We start from the raw sequence: 10,596 nt of genomic DNA on the forward strand, positions 1-10,596 counted from the left end.
TCCCTACAGGCCTGCAAAATACACTGCTACCTGTTTTATTTTCTTCTTTTTATCATTCTGTATCTCAGGAAGAGCTCATATGCCAATGCAGGTATACCTTTAAACAAGGCACTATTACTGCCTTGTTTAAATACTATTACTTTGCTAACTGTTTTCAAATTACTCAGGTATTGTGCTTTCTGGAGGATGCATAGTCCTGCAGAAGAATTAGTTCTAAATATGGAAAATGCTGCTGCAATATAACATCTCATAACGCTCTTAATAATTTGTAGATTTATGTAATTTTGTGATTATGTAATTATGTAATTTCCCCCCCAATTTTGTCATAACTGATCATCTTCTTTTTCTTTTCCACTTGAATGCTTTTGATAAATGGAAAAGAACAACCAAGATGAAAAAAATGGATCTTTTTTCCTATCATAAACATCTTCAAGCATGTAGTCTTGTGAACAGACAAAGTTAAGACATCATAATAAAATGAATTTTCACCACTAATTTTAGCGATTAATTTATCAGCTGTTAAGTGATCTTTAATGAACAGTGACATATTAAGCCACAAAAAAGGGTTTAAATTACTCTGCAAAGAAAGAGCACTTGAAGTCAACCAGTAAAGTTCAGTAACAGTCCTTTGCCTATTTAACTTTGTAAGTTATAAGTATTACGTTTCAGAAAAAGTATGTAATTCTTATTTTTTAATTATTAACTACATTCATTATTATTTTAATTTAAATTTGAGACAATACTGAGTATGATGTAAAGATTCCTTTCTTGAGGATTAAGTAACCCAAGCCCTAAAAAGGACTAGAAATGGATAATATACAGAATGAAAAAAAAATTGCAAAGGACGGACACTTAGCTGGCCTTTTTAAAATCCATTAAAGGATATGACCCAAATTATTTTTGAAGCCATACACTTTTGTCAATGTTAGGTGATACAAAATAAAAGCCCATAAAATAAGCAAGACTATTAATCATTAAGATCTTTTTCATTAAGAAACTTCAGGAGGAAATAAATTTGAAAGAGCAGAAAAATAAACTGTGCTTATTTTTGCTTTTTATATAGCTCTTCTGTGAAGATAAGAGAAAATTGGTTTATTCCCAAACTTATTAGTGACTTTTAGCTTAGCATATCATAGATACCTGAAATATTTTACAGATGAGCAGGGAGCTTCACTTTATGATTTGTAAATATGGTATATAATGAAACCAGAACAATTCATAATATTGCAGACATGAAGAGTAGTGTCGTATGAAACCAAAAATACATAAATCAGAATTTTATCGTAGGCCATTCAAATAGTCTTCTTCAGACAGCTCAATGAGTACAAAAGACAACCTTACAACAGATTAAAGTCCATTTATTTGAAGATCAGGTCATTACTCTTCTATAGAAGTGCTTAATCTAAAGAGTTTGGTTTTAACAGCTGTTAGTATTTTACAGTGTTGCGGAATTTCCGTATCTAACTATAATCATGCCAAGCAAGATGTAAATTATTTATATCTCTGTCCCACTGGACTTAAAATTCTGAATAATGCTTGTTTTATTTCCCCTTAATGATACACTGTAGTTTCTGTTATTTTCTATTTCCTATATAACTGCTGGTATTATTTCCCTGGAAAACTTAGCATAATGAACTTTGCTAATGATTATAATTAAATAGAACACAAAGCTCTCTAACAGAAAGAAAATATACCTTGTTATAACTTCCTCATATTTTACATTAATTACTTTAATATTTTCACTTTTCAACATATTTGTGGGCCTATGTGTGTCGCATCTTCATAATTATGTACTCTTATAACTCGAATACAGTGTATTTCTAAATACTTTTGCTCTTTTGGCCAAGTTTTCTTTAAATAAGGGTTTTCATTTCTTCCTTTCTGTCCATTTCCTAAAATATCCTTTAATTTCACCAAGAAATAATTTTTTCAACTAATGACAAGCTATTGTTTTAAATATAGTTCTTTCCATTCTTCTCAGGTCATTTTAACATATTCAAAAGAATATTTAAACTTATAAAGGCTGTCCAGTAATTAAACTCAATGACCTTTCTCATTTACAGCTTTTTGAAGAGTGCTCAGGATATGAGTTTGATGAGGAAATTGCTCAAATATTATTAGATAATTAAATTACCCCATTTAAACCTGTGATGTTGGCACCAAGATGACTTTGGATCTCAGTAGTCTGTTAACAAAATTTCTCTACTGTATAATAACTAATGCAATATTCCCATTAAAAAATGGTGTCAGAAACCACCAAGACATACAATTTTTCAAGCATAAATGCTAGTGTGTGTATGTACCTATACACACAGTTTTAAACATGTCAACAAGTCCAACAACCAGTGCTATTCTCTACCATTAAAATCACGGGTGGCATGATACTACAGCAGGCATAATATGTTTGTCATGCACATGAGAGAAGAAACTTTTCCAGGTTCCATACGTCTTCAAAATATAACTTAATGAGGAAAGACGCAAGACAGAACCTCAAGGTTGCCATTTGGAGTCTCTACAAATATAAACACAGGGAAATGCTATGTTTCTAAAATCACAGGTGGCATGATACTACAGCAGGCATAGTCATGCACATGAGAGAAGAAACTTTTCCAGGTTCCATACGTCTTCAAAATATAACTTAATGAGGAAAGACGCAAGACAGAACCTCAAGGTTGCCATTTGGAGTCTCTACAAATATAAACACAGGGAAATGCTATGTTTCTAGACTATGCCTTCAGCAGTCCTGAGACTAATCCACTAGCTGGAATTATTGGAAGTGAGAAGTCCTGGCAGATCAGGAGTGCTTCCAGATGAACCACCCACGTTCCTCTTTCCACTCTGCTGGCCTCGCTGCTCTCCAGAGGAGGGCTTCCTGGCTGAGCACATTCTGCTGCTCATCTAAGGGTGAATTTTCCTTCTCTCCCGACAGTCACAGGCATTGTGAAAATGAATTTATTGCCAACAAACTCAAAAAACAGAAGCTGTCTTAGCTTCAGGCTGCAGCTCCAACCTATTCTGTGCAGAGTTCAAACACATGCCTTTGTCCATATTTTCAAAAGGACTTCAAACTACTGAAAGGAGTCAGAGAGCAACAAAAATTGTTCAAGACTGAAGAGCTCAATCTGTTTGATTCTTCTGAAAGCCATTTTGTTGTAACGTGTATTAAAGTGATCTTCAACATTTCAAGTAGAAGAAAAAAGAATAGAAATAATTCTAGTAATAGAAATAGAAATAATTCTAGTAATAGAAATAGAAATAAGATTAAGTTCAATGACTTCAAATCATATCTAAAACTCTTTACACAGTGCAGAGGATTAATCATAAAGAACAAGATGAAAACAGAAGTTGGTTTGATTCTAACTATTTTGAGCGATTTTCCTTTTCAAAACTAAATGTCATTAAACTTAATATGTCTACATGCCATGTTTGAGTTTGATAAAAAGGGGCCTTCTGAAATAAGCATTTTGTCAGTCCAGTGCTTTCTCAGTGGTGTCTGATCTGACTGTGGATATCTGATTTTGGATATTTAGGGTTCCTTCCTATTGTCCTTAACTAGACCTGCACGCAAGTATTCAAGTGTAGAATTCAGAGCCCTTAATTAACTTCTGCCTAGTGGCAAAACTCCATCAGGGATGAAAAGCATAATGTGGGCAGCAAGTATCTTCTTCTAAAGATACAGTAAAGCACATCGTTGAGATGGCAAACTGGTGACAGCTGCAAGCTACCTTCATTCAGATCTGTCAGCTAATTAATTCCCTGCTAATTTCATTTTAGTTTTGCTTTCAATGTAATCCTTTTAATCTGCACATCATTTCCTTGCTATTCTGTTTGATTCAAGAAAAGTAGCAATAACTGAGTATCTCTTGGGAAGAAATGACAAAACAAATTCTGGGAGTTTTGAACACTTTCATGAGTAATTGATGAAAAATATTATGATTGTAAAATATGCAGTTCATTTCTGCACTTATTTTTAATGGGGCAGGAAAGTTGAAGGGGTTTTATATTTTGTCTAGGTATATTACTTTCTGTTTTAAAGGAAAATTAATTAAGACTTGATTCTAAATCCATGTGCAATCAAAGTCCTTTGGACCACAGACTTGGAATATAAGGAGATAAGGAGAGAAAAAAGTGAAAAGTCTTTCTAATCTAATACCTCTAACACTTTTAAAAAAAAAATTATTATTTATGTCTTCTTTGAAATTTCAGCTGTCAAGCTAACAAGCTTACAAGAAATGGAATACTATTTAATGCTCTGCAAAAAATATCTGTGCCAGTCAGAATAGAATACCTTCTGTAATGAAAAACAAGGCGATTGCATAAAGCATGTCATTCACTGAGTTTCAAAAGTAGAATAGCTGCCTATTACCAAAGATGATACAAACTACAATGGTGAACTGAAGTACACAATAAAAATCCTGTAATGACTATGTCATGTTTTACAGACAATACAGCTGGGATTGAAACCAGGAGAAATGGCTACAGCAGAAGAGAGCAAGAGCTGTATTTTCTTCCAGTAGTAATAGAAGACAGCAGTTATCCTGTCCAGAGCAGCACAAACACAATGACTATCCGTGTTTGCAGATGTGATTCTGATGGTACCATCCTGTCTTGCAATGTGGAAGCAATCTTCTTGCCAGTAGGCCTCAGCACTGGAGCTCTGATTGCAATCTTGTTGTGTATTGTTATACTTCTAGGTTAGTTCTCATGAAACCATGTGAAGTGCATTACTCTGATTATTCACCTGTGAATTAATTTGTGCTGCTATTAGCTCCATTGTTTAACAAAAGCCATCGAAAATGCATGGCAGTTTCTGAGAACGTTTATGTTTCTGTGTTTCTAGAAAAATGTCCCAAAGCACTGACTATGACCGTGAATCTGCTAGCACCTACATGTTAATGAATGAAGAGAACCAGCTTTCAGTGGAATCTAAATCACAATTTTTTCTCTGAAACAATTTTGTTTAAATACCTTTCTTGAAGGATTAATATTTCTAAATTATTGTAAAGGTAGACAAGTCCTACTGACAGTAACATGAGTAAGGACTTAGTAAGGATCTTTATTTAATTCTTAATGCCAACTTAAGCAAAAGGAGAATGAAGAAATGAGAGGAGAAATTAATTGTAATGTAGGCGGTAACTGGCTAGATCCATGTAAAAATGTACAGGAATATTTAATTTCAGGCAGGCATGGGTTCCCTGAGGTGGCATTGTAATTTGATATACGTATTTAAATATTGCCTTATTTACAGCACGCCCAAAGCAGTCAATACTCACATGCATCCTACTTGTAATATAGCCTTAATGAACTGATAACAAAATAAACCCAACTTTGCACCTTACACAGATACAAAGTGGGCTGAAGAAAACTGATGGATTCTTACAAATGCTGGCCTATGCCACTTCTTGATGTTAGTGGGCTTACTAGATCTCCTGCTACACCTTATGTAGGTCTAATGCATACACAAAAATAGTGCAGACACTGAGTATAACATATGGGTAGCTCTTTGCATTTGGATAATACAGTCACTTAACACTTAAGTAAATTCCTGCAGGCTCAGCATTACTAAATAGCTTCTGAGTAGAAGTGGATAAAAGTCAGAATTTCTGTTCTGTGTGAAAATTTTATGTTGTGAGAAAAATCTTGTTTGAAATCAGAACAAGAATGGCAGATGGTAATTCTTTCTGTGGAATAAGAATTAATAACAAATACACCCCTTCTGAAGAGTTTAAACAAAGGAACCTTAGGTCAGTTTTTCAGAAGGAAGAAGAATGCTGTCTCCTTTACCATAATCCCTTGGGACTGCGTTTTTACTTTTAGGAGTTTCCTGGGTAAAAGCAGACAAGAGTGAGCCTCAGCATCAAAGAAATTCCATTATGAAAACAGCTTTAACTTATTTTCACATGAAGGGATAAGTCAATTAGAGCTCTATCTGAAGGCAGGACTCCCAGGATATCTAACCTCTCTGGTAAAGAGCAAAGTGCCCAAAAGTTCTAAACGCACAGCAGTAGCAAAGCCTTTCACATTGCCACCTTTGTGTCCAGCAATCTGGACAGCGTGAACTATGCAGCAGAGAGCCTGGTGCTCTTGTCACAGAGGTCATTTACAATGGCAGATCATGGAGACCTTCAATAGAATTGCCTTGATGCTTCCGTAATGGTTTGTTGAAATAAATACAATTTTGATTAAAAAACCACACAGCATAGTAAATCAAAAATAATTATGTCAAAGACCTCCTTACCAGCACTGCTGTTGATTGATGTTCTTGGCATACACAAAACTAATGAAGGTATTTTAATTCTCACTTTCAACAGAACACAAGACTGAATTACTGAGGTTATGTTTGGAAAGAGAGGTTTTGGTCCTCAAACAACTCCATTCCAATCAGCCTGGAAATATTACTCAGAAAAAACAATGTCTAAATAATGAGATCTCTGGTGCTGTGTGTAACTTAAGAGAATGGCACTTATATGTAGAGTTCCTCCTTGATATTTTATTGGTCAATGTAAAAACTGCTTTTGGACTTTCTTTTCTTGCTGTGAACCTGCCTGACAGTCATTAAAATTGTAGTTGAAGTCTTTCTCATCAAACTCATTTCTACACAAAAGACAGTCAACATATTATTTTAGAATCAGGAGTTATTTTAGACCACACAAGCCTGACCATGAATTTACAATCATTGCAACTTCTCTACTCATTATTGTGTTACTTCACTAACAGCATTTAGAACACTGTCATTTCTACCAAAGGCAGTTAAGAAATAACAAAAAGGCCACTTTACTACAGGCAGATTTTGCATTCAGTTAAATATATCTCCAAAGACAAACTATTGAGAAAAGAAACCCCACAAGCTGATTGGCACTGAGTTGCCATTTGGAATAAAATCAGTTTGTAACATTTTATAATTACACAGAATCACAAAATCGCAGTTGGAAAGTATCTCTAAAGATCATCTAGACCAACCTACCTGCATCAGTTAGAGTAGGTTGCTCAGGGACAAATCCATCTGGGTTTTGAATATCTCCGAGGATGGATGCACCATAACTTCTCTGAGCAACACGATCCAATCCTTAATAAAGAAGCTTTTCTTTTAGATTTTAAGGAATTCCCTCAAATTTCAGCTTGTGCCCATTGCCTCTTGTCCTGTCACTGGGTACCACTCAGAAATACCTGGCTCCATCCTCTTCCATCCATCAGGTATTTATACACATTGTTCCCCCCCGAGACTTCTCCAGGCTGAACAGACTCAGCTATCTCAGCCCCTCCTTGTATGGTAGATGTTCCAATCCCTTAATCTTTGTGGTTCTGCACTGGACTCACTTCCAAGAAGTCCATGTCTGTCTTGTACTGAGGAGCTCAGAACTGGACCCAGAACTCCAAGTGTGTCTCACCAGGGCTGAACAGAGGCAGATGATCATCTCCCTCGACCTGGTGACAGCAAGCTTCGTAATGCATCCCCAAATGATGTTGTCCTTCTTTGCCACGAGGGCACATTGCTGGCTCATGGTAACCTTGTCCATCAGAATCCTAAGTCCTTCTCTATCAAGCTGCTTTCTAGCCAGTCAGTCAACAGCATCTACAGTATGTGGTTATTCCTCTTTTTGTGTAGGACTTGTCATTTCCCTTGGGTGAACTTTGTGGGGTTCCTATTGGCCCATTCACCTAGCCTGGTAAGGTCCCTTTGAATAGTGGCACAACCTCTGTTTTGCAAGTCTGCAAAACTCTGTTTCTGCAAACCTGCTGAGGATACACCTTGCATGATCCATTTCACTTATGAAGATGGTAGGCCAGTATCAACTATTTGTGACTGGCCTCCATCTGTTCTTTGGGCTGTTGATCATAACCTTTAAAGTCTGTCAGTCTGGCTAGCTTTGCAGTCTGCCTCACTGTCTACTTGTCTAGTCCACAGTTCTTCAGTTTTTCTGATTTGGTTGTTACAGGAGAGTGCATCAAAAGGTTTACTAAAGTTAAGATAAAAATAATGCGTTTTTCTCCCATCATCTACCAGTCACCCCACTGTAGAAGGCTATCAGATGAATTAAGCAGAATTTAACCTTTATAAATCCATGCTGACTAGTCCTGATCCTCTTCCTGTTCTTGATATGTTTTAAAATGGTTTCTAAAATAATTTACTCCATCACTTTCCACAAGATCAAGGTGAGGCATACTGGCCTGTAGTTCCCTAGCTCATTCTTGCCCTTCTTCAAGATCGGAGTGACACTTGCTCCAGACCTCAGAAACTTCTCTCAGTCCACACGACCTTTCAAAAACTATCACAAGTGGCCTCAAAATGACATCAGTCATCTCCCTCACCACTTTTATGTGCATCCCATCAGGTACCATGTACTTGTGCGTCCAGTGTGTTTAAGTGTTCCCTAACTTGATCCTCTTCCACCAAGCGTAAGTCTTGCTTGTTCTAGACTTTCCCTCTACTCTCAGGGACCTGTGATTCCTGAAGAACAACCTTACCAAAAAAGACAGTGGCAAAGAATCCATTGAGTAGGTTGGCCTTTTCTGTTTCCTCTGTCAACAGGTCCCTTGCCCCATGCGGCAGTGGGCCCATGTTTTCTCTGTCTTGTGCTGCTGTTGTACTTGTATAAGCCGTTCTTGTGGCCCTTCATGCTCCTCACAGGATTCAGTGCCAGATGGACTTTGACTTTCCTAACCGTTTCCCCACATGTTCAGTCACCATGTTCCTCCTGGCTCACCTGTTTCTGTTTTCACATCTCACATGCCTCTTTTTTTTTTTTTTTTTTGAGATTAGCCAGGAGCTCCTTATTCATCCATGAAGGCCTCCTGCAGCCTTTGCTTGATTTCAGGCTCATCAGGATGGGCTAGTGTTGAATTTGCAGGCAGTGATACTTGAAAGTGAACCAATGCTCCTGAATCCCATTTCTCTCCAGAACCATATCAAGTGGGATTTTTCAAAACAGATCCCTGAAGAGGTCAAAGTCTGCTGTATAAAAAGCTGAAGGAGGACTTTTTTTCCCCTCCATTTCAAAGATTCCAAATTATTTTTTCTCTTTAATACTGTGGATTTTTTTTTCTTTGTAGTGTAGAAATTCGAGTATTTTTCTCTATTTCACTATGGAAGACAAAAATCCCCTCTCCTTGTCTCTCAGCTAAAAAGCTGAAGTCCTGTCCAATTCTATTTGTTCACAAAGCAGGCCAGTAGGAACATTATTTTTTACTTCCTTCAGCAGCACTGAAGAAAGTAAGACTCATATATCAATAGCAAATGACTTTTCATTGACTGGAGCACTTCTATTTTTAGAAGAATAGTAGGACCATATTTTGTAAGGAATAAAGTCCCTTTGATTGCTTATAGATTTCAAAGGCAGATATGTCAGAGTACCAAATTATTTCTATGCATGTCTTAACTTCAGTTTTCTCTCATTACAGTCATTGTGGTACTGTATGTAGCCCTACGGAGGCAGAAGAAAAAGGACACCCTGATGACCTCTAAAGAAGACATCAGAGATAATGTTATCCATTATGATGATGAAGGAGGTGGAGAAGAAGACACCCAGGCTTTTGACATTGGTGCCCTGAGGAATCCCAAAGTGATTGAAGATAACAAAATGCGCAGGGACATAAAACCAGACACGTTGCGTTTTCCGCGTCAGAGACCACCAGTGGAAGATAATACAGACATAAGAGATTTTATTAATCAAAGGCTGCAGGAGAATGATGTAGACCCATCTGCACCCCCCTATGACTCCTTGGCAACCTATGCTTATGAAGGAAATGGATCTGTTGCAGAGTCTCTCAGCTCTATAGACTCCCTTACTACAGAGGCAGACCAGGATTATGACTATCTGAGTGACTGGGGACCTCGCTTTAAGATCTTGGCAGACATGTTTGGAGAAGAAGAAAGTTATAACCCTGACAAAGTCACTTAAGTACAACTACAACAGCGAAATAAAAGGAAAAGTAAACCAATATCAATTTTAAAATATAAACCGAAGCTTTATATAGGACAGGATTCCTTTGATTATAAAAGACAGCAACTGTTTCCAGCAAGTTACTACATTCATCATACTGTCAGTTTTGGTTTGATCTGCAAAGGAAAGATAAATCCTATAATATACACAGTTTTTTTGTTGTTGTTATTTTGTTACTCTGGAATTACACTGAGACAAGCTCAGGCCTACAAGGAACAGTTTACTGACCCGACTTAGAAAGAAGATAGCTTTCTGGCATCACGGTGGAAGAGTGGTAGCTTTTTCGTAATTCCACTAAAGTGCCTATTGAAACTCTTATCATTTCAGTTTTAAAGAGTCTGCTGTGATGGTGTTACAATACTGAATGGTAAATTGGACAAGAATTTTGAGACAAGAAGCAATAGCAACATCCTGACTTCTTTTAGAACAAAAATGGAGATCACGTCTTGGAGTATATGTAATGACTAAAACTAAGGGGGTGTACATTGTGTTTGGGGGCTATATTTGTGGGTTTGTGGGGGTTTTTTTAAAGAAAACAAACAGTATGTCAAGAAGCCACATTTCTTCTTCCACAATTTCACTGGAAATTTAAATTTAAAATACTCACTTGGAAGATGTAAAGCCCAAATTAAAAAGGAAAAGACCATAGCATACA

At 36.8% G+C, this 10,596-nt stretch overlaps 1 protein-coding gene across 1 annotated transcript in view; it reads left to right on the top strand.

Annotated features, from left to right (window-relative positions):
• Positions 1–10,356, top strand: part of CDH12 (cadherin 12, type 2 (N-cadherin 2)) — a gene marked incomplete at its 5' end in the record, with an annotated part of 69,625 nt that extends 59,269 nt beyond the window's left edge. The window contains 2 exons of the mRNA XM_009865348.1: positions 4,443–4,694; positions 9,400–10,356. Coding sequence (XP_009863650.1) covers positions 4,443–4,694; positions 9,400–9,899 — 752 coding nt within the window. The remainder of the gene's footprint in view (positions 1–4,442; positions 4,695–9,399) is intronic.
• Positions 10,357–10,596: the final 240 nt, after the last annotated feature.

Source organism: Apaloderma vittatum, unplaced genomic scaffold, assembly GCF_000703405.1.
Source record: "Apaloderma vittatum isolate BGI_N311 unplaced genomic scaffold, ASM70340v1 scaffold11302, whole genome shotgun sequence".
NCBI lineage: Eukaryota > Metazoa > Chordata > Aves > Trogoniformes > Trogonidae > Apaloderma > Apaloderma vittatum.